The 23,576-nt window shown below is 45.9% G+C and overlaps 1 protein-coding gene across 3 annotated transcripts in view; it reads right to left on the minus strand.

The window, feature by feature from the left end:
- The window catches only part of TTC28 (tetratricopeptide repeat domain 28), a 504,428-nt gene that overhangs the window by 163,799 nt on the left and 317,053 nt on the right, over positions 1-23,576 (minus strand). For all 3 annotated transcript variants that reach the window (XM_084649138.1, XM_084649137.1, XM_084649139.1), the window contains exon 5: positions 21,458-21,588. In XM_084649138.1, coding sequence (XP_084505264.1) covers positions 21,458-21,588 — 131 coding nt within the window. The remainder of the gene's footprint in view (positions 1-21,457; positions 21,589-23,576) is intronic.

Raw genomic sequence — 23,576 nt, forward strand, 5'->3', positions numbered from 1 at the left:
GGTGGATTCAACTGTGATGATAGTTTTACGAAACTGAACACTGGTCCATGTAAACAGTGGGAGCATGTTGATTCAACAGGCATGTGTGCAGTTTTGTGAGTGTTCCCATTGCCACTCCATTCTGAAAATCTTGCAAATGATGTAAGAATTTTGCTGCCACATGAACTATCTGAGGCAAGTTTTGTTCTCTGGATAAATTATCTCCCACCACTCAGGAGAGGGACTCCTATTTTCAGACATGTGGTTTGCTTTTGAACATCTGTTCCATCAGAGACCAGAAGATACCATGTTTCCTACTTGTGTATAATAGTCACTGATTGTAAATTACACAAATTCTGGCATTTGAAACACATTTTGGGGCTGCTCCCCAAGGAACAACAAGAAAAAGTGTTTGACAATCCAGGATTATTTATTGTACAACAGCATCTTGGACTGTTAAATCTAATGACAACTTGCACAAAATACACAAGAATACCACTTGTAGAGGAAACCTCCTACACTGCACTATGGGTTTGCAAAGACAGAGGCTGCAGCGGGCTTTATTCTCTGTTTCAATTCCACCAAGGCCCGGGGTTTGGAGATAGAACACACAGGGTGATAGGGAAAATCCTTACACTATCATCACTGTCAGCATTGCAAAGGGGCACAGAGAAAACTGCCCTTTAGGAGTGGGCATCGCTCACTCTCTCAGGCCTGAGGGAGTCCAGTGCACTCTGCAGTGGACTATAACAGTATGCAATGACCTCTGCCCTGCTTTTGCACAAATGAACAAGAGCAATAGAGCTGGTGAAAAACAAAGGCTCATTTCACAGAACCATAGAATATCAGGGTTGGAAGAGACCTCAGGAGGTCATCTAGTTCAATCCCTTGCCCAAAACAGGACCAATCCCCAACTAAATCATCCCAGCCAGGGCTTTGTCAAGCCTGACCTTAAAAACCTCTATGGATGGAGATTCCACCACCTCCCTAGGTAACGCATTCCAATGTTTCACCACCCTCCTAGTGAAAAACTTTTTCCTAATATCCAACCTAAATCTCCCCCACTGCAACTTGAGACCATTGCTCCTTGTTCTGTCATCTGCTACCACTGAGAACAGCCGAACTCCATCCTCTTTGGAACGCCCTTCAGGTAGTTGAAAGCAGCTATCAAATCCCCCCTCATTCTTCTCTTCCGCAGACTAAATAACCCCAGTTCCCTCAGCCTCTTCTCATAAGTCATGTGCCCCAGCCCCCTAACCATTTTCGTTGCCCTCCGCTGGACTCTCTCCAATTTGTCCACATCCCTTCTGTAGTGGGGGGACCAAAACTGGAAGCAATACTCCAGGTGTGGCCTCACCAGTGCCGAATAGAGGGGACTAACTTCCCTTGATCTGCTGGCAATGCTCCTACTAATGCAGCCCAATATGCCGTTGGCCTTCTTGGCAATGAGGGCATACTGGTGACTCATACCCAGCTTCTCATCCCTTGTAATCCCCAGGTCCTTTTCTGCAGAACTGCTGCTTAGCCAGTCGGTCCCCAGCCTATAGCAGTGCATGGGATTCTTCCTTCCTAAGTGCAAGACTCTGCACTTGTCCTTGCTGAACTTTATCAGATTTCTTTTGGCCCAATCCTCCAATTTGTCTAGGTCACTCTGGACCCTATCCTACCCTCCAGAGTATCTACCTCTCCCCCCCCAGCTTAGTGTCATCCGCGAACTTGCTGAGGGTTCAATCAATCCCATCATCCGGATCATTGATAAAGATGTTGAACAAAACCGGCCCCAAGACCAACCCTTGGGACACTCCGCTTGATACCGGCTGCCAACTAGACATCGAGCCGTTGATCACTACCTGTTGAGCCCGACAATCTAGCCAGCTTTCTATCTACTTTATAGTCCATACATCCAATCCACACTTTTTTAACTTGCTGGCAAGAATACTGTGGCAGACTGTATCAAAAGCTTTGCTAAAGTCAAGCTATATCACATCCACAGAGCCAGTTATCTCATCATAGAGGGCAATCAGGTTGGTCAGGCATGACTTGCCCTACGTGAATCCATGTGGACTGTTCCTGATCACCTTCTTCTCCTCCAAGTGCTTCAAAATGGATTCCTTGAGGACCTGCTCAATGATTTTGCCGGGGACTGAAGGGAGGCTGACCGGTCTGTAGTTCCCTGGGTTCTCTTTCTTCCCTTTTTTTAAATATGGGCACTATATTTGCCTTTTTCCAATCCTCCAGGACCTCCCCCGATCGCCTAGAATTTTCAAAGATAATGGCTAATGGCTCTGCAATCACATCAGCTAACTCCCTCAGAACCCTTGGATGCATTAGATCTGGACCCATGGACTTGTGCACATCCAGCTTTTCTAAATGGTCCTTAACCTGTTCTTTCACCACTGAGGGCTGCTCACCTCCTTCCCATACTGTGCTGCCCAGTGCAGCAGTCTGGGAGCTGACCTTGTCTGTGAAGACCGAGGCAAAAAATGCATTGAGTACTTCAGCTTGTTCCACATCATCTGTCACTAGGTTGCCGCCCACATTCAGTAAGGGTCCCACACTTTTCCTGACCTTCTTCTTGTTGCTAACATACCTGTAGAAACCCTTCTTGTTACCCTTCACATCCCTTGCTAGCTGCAACTCCAATTGTGCCTTGGCCTTCCTGGTTACACCCCTGCATGCTCGAGCAATATCTTTATACTCCTCCCTAGTCGTCTGTCCAAATTTCAACTTCTTGTAAGCTTCCTTTCTGAGTTTAAGCTCACTGAAGATTTCACTGTTAAGCCAAGTGCATTCCCACCGCCCCAGCTTCGCACCCATGCTTCAGGGGGCATGCTGCTGAGTCACAAAGGTTTGAAAATTCAAACTAGAGCTTAGTTATTGCCCAGCTTAGTTAATGCTTAGTTAATGGCCAGCACCATAGCAGAGGCCCACCAGTGCCAGCACCTTCCTTCACTACTTGCTGACAAACATCCTGTAGCATTTCTGAATTAACCACTTTTGCAGAAGCTGTTCCATCAGAGACCAGTTCTCTGCATCTCTCTGGGAATTCTACACCCTCCCAAAAAATCCTATCAGTCAAAAACAAAGCTAAGCCCTGAGCCAGGGTCACAGGCCAAAGTGCACAGCTTCTCTCTCACACACAGAAGTGATAAGCATGTTTTACAAACTGCTCCAAATGGATAAGAATATTCAGTCAGAGGATGTGCTGATAACAGCTGGACAGACGGGATTGTTCTGAGGGGTATTAATCAGCAGTCAGCAATGAAAGCCCCCTAGAATCCAGCCACATAGCTGTATTCCTGTGTGGTAATGCACATGGATCAGAGAAATGATCCAGTTCTGTGAGCAAGCCATTCACCGGTGCAGTGCCCTGTTCTTGGAGACTACTACAAAGCAAACTGCCTCCTGGTATGCGCATCAAAAGTCAGCAATATTACAGCTAATAGAATCCCTCTCTGTGGAAAGGTAACAACTGGAGTTCCTGCAGGTGAAACTCATCTGGCTTGTTCGGTCCTGCAGCTCCTCACTATCCCCAAGTGGCTCTTCCCTATCAGGCCACATGTGCCTGCTGCCCCACCGCAGTCAGAGAGGGACACTGCAGAGGTTTCTGGCCAGGGGAGTGGTGCTTCTCTGTTAAAACAGTTTCACCACCTACTGGATATTTAGCCTCTTTGCTCCACTGCTAAAACCCAGAGAGCGCTTTATTGCCTAACTTTGCTATTAATGACTATTAATGTAACCTAAGTTGTGGGTGCCAAGAATAAAGCAGCTGAATTTCCCCATCAGCTCCTTGGCAAGTCCACTTCTATTATCCAAGAATCTAATTTTGGCAAATCAAAGTAGAAAAAACTTCACACTACAGAAAATCTGTCCAAAAGGGAGTAAAATAAATAACTTGCCCCCGATCCGAATGGAGCCAGTTACCAGGGCAAGTCACGCCGTAGGCACTGAGAAAAGGCCCAAATGGTTCCAGAGAGGGCAAACTCCAGAGCTGCATACAAGGGACTGAATGGAAGCTCCAAAATAAACAAATCATTAGAGTGCCTCATAATTCCTTCTCAGTTACCCAGGGCATTTGGCGCATGGCACAGAAACTCACTGGGGCACAAGGAAAACACAAGACTATCAAGATTTGCTGTGATTATGCACATGAACTGAATGACTGGAGGCTCTGTTCAGAATGGGGCCTCTATTCCCCAAAACTTTGTAACTCAATGAAATCAATTAGAGGGCTGCCAAATTCCAATTTGTTTGTCTGGTGTGTCATTCATTATACTTGCCATCCTTCCGAAATGATCCATGTCCAACATGATCATGTAACAATGTAGGGGAGAGATCAAACCTCCGGGGGGATGAAGACTGTAATACTGTTTGCTTGACTGCAACAAAACCCTTCCAAAATGATTCTTCTAAATTTGAGATCTTGTATTTCATTCTGCTTGTACCAGAAAAGCTGTGTCTAATCCCAATTCCCCTCCAGAACCCAGAGCAGACTCTGTCAGCTCAACATGTCAAAATCTACTGCATACTTTAGGGCTGTTCAAAAAAGTGTAACAGAATATTTAGCCAGATTGGTAGTGATGACCTTTTTGTGGTGGTTTATTTCACAGGAAAGCAATGGGGAACCACTTAGTCTAAGATAAGATGCTCTTGCAATATTTTTAGCAATTAAACCCCCAAGCACATTCATTGTCTTCAAAAGACACACACTGCAGATAAACTTGCTTCAGTATCCAGCAGGCTCAGAACAAGCAAGCCCACCTCCAGTTGCCACCCTAGGGAGTTCAGGCTCTCTCTGGCTCAGCAACAGTCCAAGGCAAGCAGGCTTGTGACATCAGACTCTACAATGTCAGCCTGGTCATGGAAACATGTCCATCTGGTGCAGAGGTCGCTGAGAATCAAAAATGTAAAGGAAGACATGTTGGCGTGGCAGCCTGTGATCACAGTGATGCATAATTAGCAACAAGAGAACACTTAACTCCAGCTTGTTCTCTAACCTTTTCCCTTGAAAATAGCTGCTTCTAGGGCAAAACCAGACTGAGAATGACAGGCCTCCTCCAAGGTGCTGCACATTACAAGGCAATACAGGTATGAGGCTATCTATTCCCAGCCTGCAGGCCAGCCTGAAGGGACAGATGCACTATCCTGGCATCTGGATGCTGTGTCTGCCTGGCTTCCCTCTCCTTCTCTTTAATCATGCTCTCTCTGTCGGAAACTCTCTCTCTCAGCCAAACTCGAGCCATGTGAGCTTTTGTTTCCATTTTTCTCCCTGGGGAGAGGTCAGGTAATAAACAATCTTTTCTTCCTACCCCAGTTCCTTTCATTTCTTCACACCCAGAAGAGGGGAATATTATAGCTACAATAAAAGGCCCAATTCAGTTCTAAACGTACTAGCCAGTAAATACACAAATGCTGCCAGCACCCAGTGGCTTTCTGGCAGCATTCTACTGCCCCAAAGCCCTGCACTGGCAACACGCTTTCACACAAGCCCTAATTTTATTATAGCTAGTTTATAATTTTGCCTCATTTCCCTTCTATTTTTAAATGCAGGGCTGTAATAGAAGGCGTCTGAAGGCCTCAGAGACAGAGGAGCGATTACACTGTGGAGCCTCTGTGGTATCAGTGGCCTTTGCAAGACAAGAATTCAAATGCCATGTCAGTCAGCATTTAAATCCTGAATCCCTGAGGGGAACTTGGCTACCCAACAAGAAACATACTGCTCCACATTCTTCCTTTTCCTTTTAATTTCTACTTACAAGTCCCTGTGGCTGTACTGCTCTCGAGCAACAATTTCAGACCAACAGCCGTGTTCGTCTGCATTCGCAAAAAGAAAAGGAGGACTTGTGGCACCTTAGAGACTAACCAATTTATTTGAGCATGAGCTTTCGTGAGCTACAGACCAAATAGCTTGGAAGAGACGGGCATCAGAATGGGCCCTTGAATGCAGAGCATGTGGACAGCTAGCACAGCGCCCCAGCTCGGAGCATGAGAGAGCAGCAGCAAATGCTGCCAGCAGGATTAAGTCATGAGCAAAGGGAAACTGCTTCTCTGCTCTGCATCACACCAAGCGCCATTCAGAGCCTCAGCAGGGAAAATTCTGGATCCCGATGAGAGAGAGGGAAAGCCAGACAAACAGGGACACAGACAGGGGAGGGGCAGTTTCCAGTGATACTTACACACACAAGAGGGAGGGTGGAGCAGCACCAAAACCTTTCGTAAGTGGTTTAGCCTACTGATCCCCAGCCCAGCTGGCCCTGGCACGGCTTCTCACCACGATCAGGTCTATTGCAGGAGTGCTCAGAGTGCACCAGTGCTGCACAAACAGGGACACACCCAGTCCATGCCCCGAAGGGCTCACAAGCTAAAGAGCAGCAGACAAAAGGAGGGGAGAAAAGGGTGCAACAAACAAACATAATGATCAGGTGATGATGGGCACACGGCTTGCTGGTTCCATGCTTCGATATGAATGGACAGACACAATCAGTAGACATTGTTAACTGTAATAATTATCACTATAATTTTGTATAGGCATCACCAAACAAACAAGGAGATTTCAATGCGGGGCTGTTAGCGGCCTTGCAAACCCATAAACCCAGCTGACTGTCCCAGAGCTCACCCAGTGTCATGAACATACTCACAGCAGTTGTGTGCAGCTCCTGTTTATTACACCTTCTCCAACTGCAGTATCACAAAACAACAACCCTAGCACTTAGCATTGCAGAGGCCAGTGGAGCAGGGATAGAATTTGCTTTTCTGGTCAAGATGCAGCAGGCTGGGAGCAGGCTTTTGTTCTGTGTTAAAAAATGACGTAACTGAGGCAGTAACAGTTCACTAGGACTAATAATACGGTGAAAAGTTACAACAACACTTAAATATGCCTCCAATCCACTCCAACACCCCAGTCCCACCACCCCAGGGAAGGCCCCTGATGGCACAAGCTAGTAACAGAAGAGGTCAATTTAATTACTCCGTACCTCCAGGAAACCTGCCCCCTACGTACGATTGGACAAATTAAAAAAAAAAAAAAAATCAAATGCCAAACTTGGAAACACTTACTCGGAACCCAAGCCCTGTCCATTGCACCAAGCATCACACACAGTGATACAAGCAAAACACCGTCATGTCAAACACTCTGATAACCACAGGAACCTCTAACCCTAAATCCCAAGATGGGACTGAAACATACGGGAAGAAAGTATTAGCTCAGAGCAGGTTAATATGCGTTAACCATCACCCAACTGCAAATCCTATATGGCATGTAGTCTGAGTCAAGTATGAGAGCGCAGTACAAATGAAATAGACAGATATGGGAAAGCACTAGCAGGACAGGTACCTTCAAGAACAGCACTCCTGTGATACCTCTGAAGGTGGTAAGTGCAGAGGGACCATTCAACCCCTCGTAACTCTAAAAGGAGCAGCCGTTGCTGCTGTTTTAAATCTGTGAAGAAACAAATGTACTAGTACACTATAAACAATACATAACCTGTGTGCAACATTTAGAGCCAAGCAAAGGCATATAAGGCATCCAGGCTGCCTTATGATTGAGGAACCAGGCTGAACTTTGGAAAATAACATTTGTAAAACAATTCCTCCTTCTAGGGTTAGAAACTTCAGTTGAAACTAAACTGGGAGGTAAATATGCTGGAGGGTAGGGATAGGATACAGAGGGACCTAGACAAATTAGAGGATTGGGCCAAAAGAAATCTGATGAAGTTCAACAAGGACAAGTGCAGAGTCCTGCACTTAGGATGGAAGAATCCCATGCACCGCTACAGACTAGGGACCGAATGGCTAGGCAGCAGTTCTGCGGAAAAGGACCTAGGGGTGACAGTGGACGAGAAGCTGGATATGAGTCAACAGTGTGCCCTTGTTACCAAGAAGGCCAATGGCATTTTGGGATGTATAAGTAGGGACATTGCCAGCAGATCGAGGGACGTGATCGTTCCCCTCTATTCGACATTGGTGAGGCCTCATCTGGAGTACTGTGTCCAGTTTTGGGCCCCACACTACAAGAAGGATGTGGATAAATTGGAGAGAGTCCAGCGAAGGGCAACAAAAATGATTAGGGGTCTAGAACACATGACTTATGAGTAGAGGCTGAGGGAACTGGGATTGTTTAGTCTGCAGAAGAGAAGAGTGAGGGGGGATTTGATAGCTGCTTTCAACTACCTGAAGGGGGTTCCAAAGAGGTGGATCTAGACTGTTCTCAGTGGTAGCAGATGACAGAACAAGGAGTAATGGTCTCAAGTTGCAGTGGGGGAGATTTAGGTTGGATACTAGGAAAAACTTTTTCACTTGGAGGGTGGTGAAACACTGGGATGCGTTACCTAGGGAGGTGGTGGAATCTCCTTCCTTAGAAGCTTTTAAGGTCAGGCTTGACAAAGCCCTGGCTGGGATGATTTAATTGGGTATCGGTCCTGCTTTGAGCAGGGGGTTGGACTAGATGACCTCCTGAGGTCCCTTCCAACCCTGATATTCTATGATTCTATGAAAACCTCTCCAATCAGCTACAGTTTTCTTAGTACAAGGTTGTATGCAGCTTGATTTATAGTCACCTTTCTCAAACCATATTACCTATCACAGGACATGGGAAATTAACAAACAACCTGACTGAACATGTAGTATTTGGCTATTCTCCTCCATAATGCCAGGCCCTGGACAGATGAGCTAGAGGTAGAAGGAGAAGCTTTGAAAGCTGAATCCATTGTTTCCACCAGCTACACTGGTCTGAGTCTTTATCTTCTTAATCCCAGAACACATATTGGCTAGGCGCTTTCATGACTTTAACTAGACCAATTTAACATGTGACAAACAGTGTGCTTTATCTACCCTAAATTTACATACGTTAGTCCATGTCTTCACTGCCAAAAAAGTGGGGGTGGGAGGCAGGGGGATTACACAAGATAAACAACGTACATTAGCTATCTCACTGTAAAATCGTTACTGGAGACAAAGCTTGGAAGTTTTTAACCACAGTGTATCTAGGCAAGGTCAACACTATACCTCCCACTATATCCTTCTGCCCAAGCACCCCGCTCCCCCACCTGCTTGCTCACCTCCTCATTCCCCCACCAGATGTCCCCCTCCCCCGCCTGCTCGCTCAACTCCTCTTTCCCCTGCCAGACATGCCTGCCCCCCGCCCACCTGCCGCTGGCTCACCACATCTTTCCTCACTCCCCCACCCCGAGGAGGAGGGACACGAGCAGCAGGGACCTTCAAAGACTGGAGGGCTGGAGTGGAGGAAGACTTACCAGGCATGGCAGGCAGCAGCAGCAGTTGGTGGGGCCCTTGGGGAAGGGGCGGGGCAGCACGGCCCAGGTGTCCGGCAGCGGGTTGGTGGCGGCTGAGCTAGGGAAGGCCTTCCCTGGCCTATTATACCTGATGCCCATGCCTGCAGTAAAATCTACAGAGCCCTGCCTGTAGTAGGATTTACAGGGAGATGGTTCTGGCATGTTCAGTATCTCACTCAAAAACACACCTTTTACAGCAGTGAAGATATAGCCCTAATTAGCACACATTAACACAGGCTAACATCACACCTGAAATCCCAACCTAGACAAGGACTTAGAAAGTAGCAACCATTGTTACTTCCCTTTGCCCCTGAAAGCAAACAGCAGGGAGATCTGCACCTTTGCAATGGGCTGTTTGATGAGCACACCTGCTGTTCTCTAAGGAACTACAGTGATCAAGGTCTGGTCTGCTCTACAGACTTATATTGGTGTAACTGCATCGCTCAGGAGTGTGAAAAATCCACAGCCCTGAGCGACAGTTACACCAGCTTAACCCTGGTGTAGACAGCTCTATGTCAGCAAGAGAGCTTCTCACCACGACACAGCTACCGCCTCTCATGGAGGTGGATTAACTATGCTGACAGGAGAATCTCTCCCACTGGCATAGGAGCGTCTTCACTTGAGCGCTGCAGCTGTGCCAATGCAGTGTTTTAAGTGTAGACCTGTCCCAGGAAACAAACAGCCTAGGAGATTTATCTATCACCTGCCTTTTCCTAAGCAGTGACAGCAGGGAATAAAGGGGATCTGGGGTCAAATTTACCTCACCAGAGGTACACCAAAGATTAATTTAACCTTTTAGTTACAAGACTGCCTTGGCTCAGCTCCTTCCCACATATTATCACTCCCTTAGAAAAACAGGCAGAATCATCTCCATTCAGGCATGGAAATCCATTTCAGTTCTCCCTGGGACACTGCACCAGTCAATGCAGCTGGTCCCAGAAAATAAATTATATTTCCATTAGCTAAATACGTTCAGCTATGACTGTCACAGGTAACCCCATATGTTCAGCTATGACTGTATATTTAACCCTTAATTATTTCTGCCCTGGATTTTTAGGCCAGAAGGGACCATTATGATCATCTAGTCCGACCTCCTGCGGAGCACATGCCACAAATTTCATAAGGTGATTCCTGCAGCTAGTCCACAACTTCCGGTTGGGCTAGAGCAGATCTTTTAGAAAGATGCCCCAGTCTTTAGAATCCACTTCCCTGGTAAGTTGTTCTAGTGGTTAATTACCTCTTATTTCTAGCCTACATTTGTCTAATTTCAACTTCCAGTTATTGGTGTTTCTAGTCCCTTTGTCTGCCAGATGAAACAACCCTCCTACTCTCAGATATCTTCTCCCCAGGTTCTTACAGATTGTAGCCAAGTCACCTCTTAACCTTCTCTTGGATAAACTAGGTAGACTGAGCTGCACTGCTGTGGGTACCCGCATGGCCCCACAGTATGCCAACATTTTTATGGCTGACTTAGAACAACGCTTCCTCAGCTCTTGTCCCCTAATGCCCCAACTCTACTTGCGCTATATTGATGACATCTTCATCATCTGGACCCATGGAAAAGAAGCCCTTAAGGAATGCCACCATGATTTCAACAATTTCCATCCCACCATCAACCTCAGCCTGGACCAGTCCACACAAGAGATCCACTTCCTGGACACTACGGTGCTAATAAGAGATGGTCACATAAACACCGCCCTACACCAGAAACCTGATGACCGCTATACTTACCTATATGCCTCCAGCTTTCATCCAGACCACACCACACGATCCATTGTCTACAGCCAAGCTCTACGATACAACCGCATTTGCTCCAACCCCTCAGACAGAGATAAACACCTACAAGATCTCTATCAAGCGTTCTTACAACTACAGTACCCACCTGCTGAAGTGAAGAAACAGAATGACAGAGCCAGAAGAGTACCCAGAAGTCACCTACTACAGGACAGGCCCAACAAAGAAAATAACAGAACGCCACTAGCCGTCACCTTCAGCCCCCAACTAAAACCTCTCCAACGCATCATCAAGGATCTACAACCTATCCTGAAGGACAACCCATCACTCTCACAGATCTTGGGAGACAGGCCAGTCCTTGCCTACAGACAGTCCCCCAACCTGAAGCAAATACTCACCAGCAACCACACAACAGAGCCATTAACCCAGGAACCTATCCTTGCAACAAAGCCCGTTGCCAACTGTGTCCACATATCTATTCAGGGGACACCATCATGGGGCCTAATCACATCAGCCACACTATCAGAGGCTCGTTCACCTGCACATCTACCAATGTGATATATGCCATCATGTGCCAGCAATGCCCCTCTGCCATGTACATTGGGCAAACTGGACAGTCTCTACGTAAAAGAATAAATGGACACAAATCAGATGTCAAGAATTATAACATTCAAAAACCAGTCGGAGAACACTTCAATCTCTTTGGTCATTCGATTACAGACCTAAAAGTGGCAATTCTTCAACAAAAAAACTTCAAAAACAGACTCCAGAGAGAGACTGCTGAATTGGAATTAATTTGCAAACTGGATACAATTAACTTAGGCTTGAATAAAGACTGGGAGTGGATGTGTCATTACACAAAGCAAAACTATTTCCCCGTGTTTATCCCCCCTCCAACCCCCCCCACTGTTCCTCAGACGTTCTTGTCAACTGCTGGAAATGGCCCACCTTGATTATCACTACAAAAGGTCCGTCCCGTCCCCGTCCCCCCCGCCCTCCTGCTGATAATAGCTCACCTTACCTGATCACTCTCGTTACAGTGTGTATGGTAACGCCCTGTGTTTCATGTTCTCTGTGTATATAAATCTCCCCACTGTATTTTCCACTGGATGCATCTGACGAAGTGAGCTGTAGCTCACGAAAGCTGATGCTCAAATAAATTTGTTAGTCTCTAAGGTGCCACAAGTCCTCCTTTTCTTTTTGCAGATACAGACTAACACGGCTGCTACTCTGAAACCTGAGCTACATTAGTGTCTCACAGTACGGCTATCCCCCTCCCCACACACACAACTTCTGTGATGTGTAACAGTCAAATTAAAATACTATTAATTTTAATGTAATAAAATAATAATAATATAGAGACAAGGTGGGTGGGTAAGGGAATATCTTTTACTGGACCAACTTCTTTTATTTAAGCTTAAACTTAAACATTTTTCATATAAGCTTAAATTCATAACTTTGCTAGACACTAAAAATCATGGACTAAATAGAGACGTTGGATTTATGGCAGATGAAAACAATCCCCACCAGATGCTTTTTCCCCCTCTCCCCTTCCCTGTCTTCCTATCACTGGAAGGGTGTTAATGGGCCACATCACCTTGAATAGTCCCTTGAATACAGACTAACACGGCTGTTACTCTGAAACTTGAACTATGTGTTAACTAATTATGCTAAACGATCTGTTCCACCTTGTATTTAGCTAAAAGAAAAGGAGTACTTGTGGCACCTTAGAGACGAACCAATTTATTTGAGCATAAGCTTTCATGAGCTACAGCTCACTTCATCGGATGCATACTGTGGAAACTGCAGAAGACATTGTATTTAGCTGTGTTAGTCTGTATTCGCAAAAAGAAAAGGAGTACTTGTGGCACCTTAGAGACGAACCAATTGAGCTGTAGCTCATGAAAGCTTATGCTCAAATAAATTGGTTCGTCTCTAAGGTGCCACAAGTACTCCTTTTCTTTTTGTATTTAGCTGTAACTCTCATGCACCAAGCCACAGCTCACTTTGAAAAAAGAAAAGGAGGACGTGTGGCACCTTAGTCTCTAAAGTGCCACACGTCCTCCTTTTCTTTTTGCGGATACAGACTAACACGGCTGCTACTCCGAAAGCTCACTTTGAGGAGAACAAACAGGCTCATGAGACAGAGAAGCAACAAAGGAGGAAAGAAAGGGCACTACACTCCAGCCAACAATTATGTCTCCTTCAAGATTACACCTGTCACTTCTGTGGGAAAATCTACAGGGCAAGAAATGGGCTCCTCAGCAACTTAAAAACTCACCAATGAACCCCCTTGGCAGACATCATCCTTGCATCGAGGGATAGCCGAAGAAGACCTTTCCCAGACCTGAAGAAGAGCTCTGTGTAAGCTCGAAAGCTTGTCTCTGTTTACATCTACACTATGCACCTTTAGTGACACAGCTGTGCCTGCCAACAAAAGCTTTCCTGCCAACAAAAGCTTCCACCCCCGAAGAGCAGCAGTAGCTTTGTCGACAGGAGCACTGTTCACACCAGCACTTTTCATCAGCAAAGCTTTTGTCATCTGGGGGGTTTAGGGTGTGTGTTTTTTCACACCCCTGAACAACAAAAGTTTTGTCATTCAGGTTCCAGTGTAGACAATGCCTCTCTCACCAACAGAAGTTGGTCCAATAGATAGATATTACCTCACCAACCTTGTCCGTCTAATATCCTGGGATGAACACAGCTACAACAACACTGCCTACAATAATACACACCTACATATATATGCACCGAGCTCCCCGCTCGATCAAAACCAAGCTTTCTCTCCCTCTCATATACCCTGTCTATCAGCGCCTGGTGCATGGAACTCTTGTTTGTAACCCTCCTAGACCTATGCAAATAAAAACACTGGAGGGCAGGGCAGGCTGGCGGGTGCTTTGTTATTTTCCTTAGCAAGACAGTCTACAGTCAGTGTGTGTATCTCTGCCTTAAGAAGAGAAAATGCAAGAGATGATACAAAAAAAGTGAAGCTGTAGCCTAGGATTTGTGTAGCTACTCACCACTGAATGTTCACTCACCAAGGAAACAAATTCACTGCAGGAAGGGTGGCTTAGAGACCAGCTCCTTCCTTCAGCCATTAGTGATCCCAGAAACGTACAGCTTGTCCTATTTTCAAGGCAGAGGCAGTTAAACCCTAACTGCCTCCAGCTGGCTGTGAACTTGCCAGGGAATGCAAAAAAAGTCCAAAATCAACCCCCCACCATCTCAGGATGTCATATTTCATCTCCGTGGTCAATGAAACAGGTCAAGATCTGACAAGTGCTAAAGGTGCTATCCTGAATTTAGCTCACTCATACACACACAATGCTCTGGGGCAGCTGACCTTTAACACACCCAAATGGCTCCCATGGCTGCTTGGTATTCAATGAAGCTGCACAGCATCCTGCACATTGGCTAGCTAAGTGGCCAAGCTATGTGCTTTCTACCCAGAGTGGGATTTAAGCTTGGCTTCAGTAATTCTTCCTTTGCAGTCTCAGTGCTCAGCTCCTGTGTTCATCTTTCCTCTGGAATGCGATGAAGAGAGAAATAACTGCCCTGCTGGATCATCCTGGCTGCTCTAATTTTCCCACCCCAACTTTTCTGTACTGTGCTTCTTTTTGAAGATCCAACTGATGCAGGGTGTATACTGCAGAGGCCTCTAATTCTTTATTCCAGAACCCCCAAAACACAATTCCAAAGCAGGCAAGGCAGGGTCAACAGTGTTTGTCCTGTTTCTGATTTACTGACTTTTATTCTCTCAATAAATCCTACAAAGAGTATTTCATAAGAACATAAGAATGGCCCTACTGGATCAGACCAAAGGTCCATCTAGCCCAGTATCCTGTCTTCTGACAGTGGCCAATGCCAAGTGCCCCAGAGGGAATGAACAGAACAGGTAATCACCAAACAGAGGCTAGGGATGCCACTGATGGACCTATCCTCCATGAATTTCTCTAGTTCTTTTTTGAACCCTGTTACGGTCTTGGTCTTCACAACATCCTCTGACAAGGAGTTCCACAGGTTGACTGTGCGTTGTGTGAAGAAATACTTCCTTTTATGTTTTAAATCTGCTGCCTATTAATTTAATTTGGTGACCTCTAGTTCTTGTGTTATGAAAAGTAGTAAACAACACTTCCTTATCTACTTTCTCTACACCAGTCATGATTTTATAGATCTCAATCATATCTCCCCTTAGCAGTCTCTTTTCCAAGCTGAAAAGTACCAGATTTATTAATCTCTCCTCATATGGCAGCCATTCCATATCCTTAATCGTTTTTGTTGCCCTTAAAATTCTGAACTTTTTCCAATTCCAATATATCTTTTTTGAGATGGGGTGACCACATCTGCGCACACAGTATTCAAGATGTGAGCATACCATGGATTTATATAGAGGCAACATGATATTTTCTGTCCTATTATCTATCCCTTTCTCAATTATTCCCAGTATTCTGTTAACTTTTTTGACTGCCGCTGCACATTGAGTGGATATTTTCAGAGAATTATCCACAATGATTCCAAGATCTCTTTCTTGAGTGGTAACAGCTAATTTAGACCCCACCATTTTATATGTATAGTTGGGATTATGCTTTCCAATGTGCATTACTTTGCATTTATCGACATTAAGTTTCATCTGCCATTTTGTTGCCTAGTCACCCAGTTTTGAGAGATCCTTTTGTAGCTCTTTGCAGTCTGCCTGGGTCTTAACTGATTTCACCTGATCTTGCTGGCCAACTCCAGCAGCAGAATCAGAGCCAGCAATTTTCAGGTTTATCTAACCTCACTTCACCCAGTTAGAGCCAAACCTCTCTGATGAAACTTGCTTCATCTGTGATCTCTAGTCACAGCATGTATGGCTGGCAGACTGAAGTGGAGGTCAGAAATGAAAGACAGAGGCAAACCTAACCATGCTACAGGACCAGGAGAGACTAATTGTTTCTTATGATCTTGATAAATCATGATATAATTATTGAGACTCTTAAATTACAGGGGGAGACAGATTGGTAACATCACATTTCCAAAACCCATGTCCTTTTCATCTGCAGCAGAAATAAGAGACTGATCCTATAATCTGATTGTAATTCAGACAGTTGCATCCTGTGTAAATGTCCAAATATGGGGGGGTATTTCTAGTTGTTAAAAAAAGTCCGTTCATCATGAGTGGGACTCAAGTTCAGATTGAGCACCATAAAGACAAATGTGGCATCTGCTTATTTATTCAACTGGAAGCATGGGAACTCCAGACAACAGTCAGGACCACCCAGTGTACCTGGGTGGGAAGCCAGTGGGGCAGGCACCTGCCCCCGGGGATGATGCAGTAACACAAGGCCATACAATAATTTCATCTCTTACCTTGGTGTCTACTCAATTGTCATTGCAGGTATAATCCCTCCTCATGAACACTGTCAAGGTTCCTCCCCCACTCTGAACTCTAGGGTACAGATGTGGGGACCTGCATGAAAAAACCTCCTAAGCTTATCTTTACCAGCTTAGGTCAAAACTTCCCCAAGGTACAAAATATTCCCCCCATTGTCCTTGGACTGGCCGCTACCACCACCAAACTAATACTGGTTACTGGGGAAGAGCTGTTTGGACACGTCTTTCCCCCCAAAATACTTCCCAAAACCCTGCACCCCACTTCCTGGACAAGGTTTGGTAAAAAGCCTCACCAGTTTGCCTAGGTGACTGCAGACCCAGACCCTTGGATCTTAAGAACAATGAACAATCCTCCCAACACTTGCACACCCCCTTTCCTGGGAAATGTTGGATAAAAAGCCTCACCAATTTGCATAGGTGACCACAGACCCAAACCCTTGGATCTGAGAACAATGAAAAAGCATTCAGTTTTTTACAAGAAGACTTTTAATAAAAAAATAGAAGTAAATAGAAATAAAGAAATCCCCCCTGTAAAATCAGGATGGTAGATATCTTACAGGGTAATTAGATTCAAAAGCATAGAGAACCCCTCTAGGCAAAACCTTAAGTTACAAAAAAGATACACAGACAGAAATAGTTATTCTATTCAGCACAATTCTTTTCTCAGCCATTTAAAGAAATCATAATCTAACACATACCTAGCTAGATTACTTACTAAAAGTTTTAAGACTCCATTCCTGTTCTGTCCCTGGCAAGAGCAGCATACAGACAGACACCGACCCTTTGTTTCTCTCCCTCCTCCCAGCTTTTGAAAGTATCTTGTCTCCTCATTGGTCATTTTGGTCAGGTGCCAGCGAGGTTACCTTTAGCGTCTTAACCCTTTACAGGTGAGAGGAGCTTTCCCCTGGCCAGGAGGGATTTCAAAGGGGTTTACCCTTCCCTTTATATTTATGACAACACTAATGAGGTCAATAAACTGCAGGTAGCCAAATAGATTCTTAACCTACTATAGACACAGTATCATTACTGGCAATGGAAAGTACTGCGTTCTACACACCACATGCACCTCCCTCACACTTTCCATTATGTATTGCATTTACACTGGGAATCTGAATCCTACTAGGACAGAGTTCATGAAACAGAGACTCCAGTCACCTGCTGCTGCTTCCATCCCAGTCACCTGAACACACAACTTTGCTCACTGCTCTGGTATCTCTTGGGGCAATGCTGGAGGCATGTTAATCCCCAACTGCTCTCTCTCCAGTGTCTGTCTGAGGTTCTACTGTTGTCATGTTCGTTTCTAGTCCATTCTAACTCCTGACGTCTCTTGGGTGCATGCTGGTGAAGACATGTTAATGCCAAGCCTTTAAAAACAAACAAACCAACAAAACAAAACCCCACACACATGCACACTCTTACATTAGTCTGTTTGGGAAAACCACATTAACCCCAGCTTGTCCCTCTCCTATCACACACTGCCACCTCCAAAGGCAGAATCATCTGCTAACACATTCTCTTTGTGGGGAAGAGGCCACAGGTCGCAATATACACTGCAGTTAACAGGAGCTGCACAAACTCTCTCTCCTTTATAAAGAAGCTACTGTACATTTCCCATCACCAGGGAGACAAACCTCTCATCCTCCTCACAAGCCCATCTGTCCCTACTCAGCTGATACAAGTTTTCCTGACACCTATGTTACAGGGAGAAGAGAGGCCCTGGGTCTTGCAGATACAAAGCCCCCTGGAACTTTTTTCTGGGCTGATGGGCTATTAGATCTAGCAGAAGCCTGTGGTGCACTCATTGTTACAGAGGCTTCAGAAGTCAATACTCCCTGTGAGGACAGAGGACTCTGGTACAAAGGAGCATTTTTACCTTCTAAGCCAATTCCAGCTGTACAGCTGGAGGTTAAACAATTACCTCATTACAGTCACTCACACACACACACACACACACACACACAACTGCCTTCTGGTGGAATTCACAGCAACACCATTGCAACTTTAGAATAATATTCATGTTCTAAAAACGTCTGCAACGGAGGCCAAGAAAAACAGCTTTGTGTTCAGAGGAAGCTCTGTGGTCAACATGATGTCATCAGAAAGCGCCAAATTAATTTCCTGTGGTTACATCCTACAGGAAATCCAAGAGGCTCAGCTTTCTCACAAACCCAAGTAGCCATTTGTTGTCAGTAACGGTTAATTATGTACCCAGATGTGTCATAAATTGAAAACTATTGTGAATAAGCTTCATTCCCCTGAATTCTAGTGCACAGGGTTTCAATACAAAATGCTCTTGGATCCAGGGCATTAGCTTCAGACAAAATAAAACCCACCCAGCTCAGCTTCTGGGAATTATTTCCATTACTGGTCTAATGTTAATGAAACAGAGCACTCAGCACTCGCTACTCAGGGTCACTTCTCAGATGAGCTAATCTGTGTTCTAGCTCTCTCTCTAGGTTCTGACATGGCCTCCCTCAACATGGTGCCTGAGCCCTTTCCCAATATTGCGAAGTGTAGACATCCGATGTAGTTCTCTCCTCCACCAATCAGCAAGGTCTGGGCTTTGCTTCTGTGTTACACCCTTTTCTTTGTTTTCACAGTGCTCCTGGGGTGAGTCTGTCGGGGCTGATCACTGCGTTGCTCTGGAAGTGTTAAGGGCCCATTTCCAGCACTCAGCCAGCTACAAGACCAGCCATTAGCTCGCTCAGATTCACACCATGGTCTCTGAATAGAACATAAAACCCAGTGAAGGAGCTGTAGTAGACCAAGAGTGAGGCGGTCAGACCTAGTGGTCAGAGCAGGAATCAGGCACCAGGACCCAGAGGTCTGAGCCAGAGACAGAGTTGGGAGCCAAGCAAACGCTCAAAGCTGGAGTCGGTAGCTTGGGGTGGATCTGAACAAAGCAGGAGGGCAGGAACAAGGCAGGAGTCAGGCGAGAAGGCAAGGTCCAATGTAGCAGCAAGCCAGGGATCACCTAGTTGCTTGGATAATATCCTGTGCTTCCTTCTGGCTGAAAGGGTGAGTCTTAGCCAACTGGAGAGGCTGGACATCTCCAATTGGGAGCTTTTTGGGCAACAGCTATGGTGAACTAGGACCCACCAGCCCACACTCCCTGCTTGCTGCTGGGTGGTGGCTGCAGTCTGAGGACTGCCTGGGGGACCCGTGAACCCAGGTTCAAGATTTGCGATCCCTCACATGAGCTCTGCATCAAAGGCCAGGAAATCCAACCTGCCTGGCAGACTCCCGTGTACCTGCTGAATGCAGTGCATACATTTCTAGATAGCAGCCATTGGCTGTGTAACTCCAGATGACACCGAGCTGACTGTCTTAGCAGCCTACCTAACACCTGGAGCACAGGTAGGCTTTGGGCGCCCAGCACTACTAGGCTGGCAGCCTGAGCTCACTCACCAGAGGAACCTTCAGAGACTTCCATCCCCAACCTCCTCTAGCACCCTGTGGCTCCATTAGCATTTACACTACGCCCTAGACTTCCCCTTGCTATCCAGGTGGCAGCTGCTTCCGGCCTCCAACAATCAGTATCACTATCTGCCCATGGTCCTCCTCATACCTTACATCTTCATCAGCTTCTGGGGTCAGCCCTGCAAAGCCCATGGGGCTGCTGAGAAATACCCCAGGAAGAGTTGCAGCTATGTAGATTGCCACTTACAAAGCACAGGGAGTCCTAATCAGCACAGCTATAAAAAGATGATGGGTAACAGCTTCCCAGCCGTGTGTGAACGGAAACAGGGAATCAGAAAGTGATTGGGGAAATTTTCCAGATGGTAAATAATCATGAAATTGTCTGGCAGCTCCCTGCCCCCAATCACAGCTCCTCCACTACCCACTGCAGGGTGCCTTTCCTAACGGCTTACACTTCAGTAAACCTGACAGCCACCTAAAATGGGGCTTCACAACCAAGCACTGGTAAGGTCACTCTTACACCCTCAATTATATCTGGCCCCAAAGACATCCCTTTCCCCCCACTCACACAGACTCAAATCTGACCTCAAACACAATCACTCACACACTCATGTCCCCTCACCTACAATTTGCCTTCAAACATATCCACTCACCCTCAACCTCCCTTCAACTCCCCCCATCCTACCCCCTGTAACCGCTCACTGTAAGTTCCTGAACTATTGGATACAAAATCTTTTGTTCCAGAAAGTACACTAAAATGATGCCTCTGTCCTTACAGTGAACTCACAGAGGTTAGCTCTCGGGACATACACTCCTCAAAGATCCCTTAGCCTGCATACAGTACACTCCTCTGAGCTGGCAGAAGGCCCGGTTTAACACCTGAGAGGCTGTGGGGTAAATACCAAGGAGATTCAAATGAAGTAAATAACAGCCATTAACACCAACACTGCAGCTCACATCTCATTTTATACTTTCCGGATTGCTAAATCAATCATACTTGCTTATTTACATATAACTGTTGAATGCTTTCTCTCCCTCCCTCCTTCTTTGCTTGTTGCTTGTTTTATTAAGTCTGGGAGCTCCTTGGGGTAGGGACTGTCTTGTATTACATGGATGGAAAGCACATAGCACATGGTGCATGCTAATGCACTCCAAATTAATAGTATTAGTAGCAGCTAGAGGCCCCACCCACAGCCAGGGCCCTTTGTGCTACACATAGTAAGAGCAGTCTCTGCCCCACAGAGTCTCCAGTCTAAACTGACAGGACAGACAAAGGGTGGGAGGGGAACAGAGGCAGAGAGAGGTGACATGACTTGCCCAAGGTCAAATAGCATGTTAGAGACAGGCCAAGGTGGGAATAGAACCAAAGTCTCCTGATGCCCAAGCCTATGCACTATCCACTGGACCATGCTGTCTCCATAATAGCATTCATAGACTCGTAGGACTGGCAGGGACTCAAGAGGTCTCTAGTCCCATCCCCTGCACTCTGGGCAGGACTAAGTGTCTTGTTACATGTTAGGTGGACAAGAAGTTACATAGCTTCAAACTTCCCAGAGGGTCAAAGGGGCAGGCATTCTTGGGATCTCAGGGGGACGTTCGTGCTTCTTCAGAAAGCCACACAGTGCCAATTCCCAATCCAGTCTATTTAGCAAGGTTCCTACCTCTCTGTCCTTGAGTTTCATGGCGAGCACCAGCTGATGTCTGTGGTTAGTAAGGGCCTCCCGGTAATTTCCTTTGGAGAAGAATGCGGAGCCCAGATTCCCATGAGCTCGGCATTCTCCCATCTGGTCACCTGAGTCACATGCAAACAAAACAAAAGTTAGCTAACGAAGGGTCTTTGAAAGAGTCCAGCCAAGAGAGTGGAACACATCATGCAAAGGATGCTCCACTGGGAGAGCCAGGTTCAGAACAAACCTGGCCACAGACTCAGTACGCGGCCAGAATTCTCCTCTCTTCCCAGTCCTTGAAGAGGGAAGCAGACAATTCTCCAAATTAACCCCCAGACTCCACTTTGATGTCACCTTAGACCCCTCTTTGGCTTAACACCTTGGTAACAGCCTCTCTTTTTTTCCTGTTTACTTTTTGTTGAAGATGTGAGAAATCTGTGTCCACGAAAATGCTGGGCTGGATTGGACAGGCTTGGTCCAGGCACAATGCTGACAAGCACTGGGCCAGCTTTCTCAGCAAACACCCCTCCCCCACACACACTTCTGCTAACGCCCCCAGTCCTGCCCTGCAGCACACCTGCTATTCCATTTTGGAGTCCTCACATAGCTCGCCCAACTTCTCTAACCACTGATCTTCAGCAGTGATACCCCCAACCCCTGTGGTCCCACACCCTGCAGGCAATGCCCTCCAATCCGGACCTACAGCACTCCTAAGTAATGTACATTCCACCTAGCACGGTAACCTTTACCTAGGGATCTTCCCAGTCAGCCCCTCCATCTCCGCCAACGTCCCTCCCTCCCAACCTGTTCTGCCGCTCGCTAGACCAGTCCTGAACCACTTTGGAGGAGAGACTAACAGCCATGTCAAACTGTGCGACAGTGCTTGGCGATTTCACAGTCAGACCAGTCTCTTGGCTCTGACAAGGGTCTGTGTCAGATATTTCAGAGAAAGCTTTAAGAAACCACAAAAGAGGGAAATTCTATCCCTGCCAAGATTTGATGTTCAATCCTGTCCAGTGTGACTGTGGATGCTCTCAGCCTTTCCTTTTCTGGGTTCTGCTAAGCTCTGTGCTTGAATGATATCTTGTAGCAGTGAGCTTGGCCAGTTAAGTATACATTGTGCTAAGTAGCATTTCATTCTACCAATATTAAAGTTGTGACTTTTCAATTTCACTGCATGTCTCTTCTTCTAGTATGGGACAGAGTGAATAACAGTGCCCAATCTACCTCCTCTGCACTGGTTATTGCTCTGCACAATTCGCATGCCCCTTCTTATTTGCCTGCGCTCTAACTAAGCAATCCCAGTTTTTTCAATTTCTCTCCATATGGCAGTTGTTTTAGGCCTCTAATCATTTCTGTCACCCACCTCAGAACCCTGTCTATTTCTGCTTTATCCTTTGAGATAGGAAAACCAGGAACAAACATACCATTTCAGGTGAGGGCATGCCATTGATTTACAGAATGGTTTTAATTGTTATTTTCCATCAAATTCCTGTGAACACTAATATGTTGTTTGCTTTTTCGACTGCCACTGCACAGTGAGCAGTGGTTTCATTGAGTAGCCCACAATGATACCTCAGCCTCTCTCCTGAGTTATTACAACTATTTCAAAATCCTGTGAGGTGCCGTAGGCCTAGTCCACATTACAAACTTTTGCCAGCATGTCTGTTGGGTAGGGATGAGGGAGAAAACCACACCCCTAACTGACACAGCGATGCCAGTAAAAATACCAGTGCAGACCAATGTTCCCTCTAATTGTTTCCATCCCTGTGTGGAGTTCATTTTATGTGCACCAATATCGAGGTAATGTGCATGTGCGCCACCAGTAGAAACAAAAACCCTAGATAGAATGTATATTTTTAAAAAGTTACCATAGGGATAATTACTCCAGCCAGGACAGGTTAGGCATTTTAGGGCTCACTACTCAAACAATTAAATTTAAGAGTAAGAGAAATAAAAATATGAAATGCATAGACCAGTCAAAAAACTAAAAAAACCCAGTACTTTGAAAGAATAAAATTCCAGAGAATATATGTGCACTGCAGGAAGTACCACCACCATCACCACAAGTATCTATTGGGAGGGGAGTGTTAAAAAGACACTGTGCATGTTT

The sequence above is a fragment of the Lepidochelys olivacea genome (genome assembly GCF_965140295.1).
Source record: "Lepidochelys olivacea isolate rLepOli2 genome assembly, chromosome: 15".
Lineage (NCBI taxonomy): Eukaryota > Metazoa > Chordata > Testudines > Cheloniidae > Lepidochelys > Lepidochelys olivacea.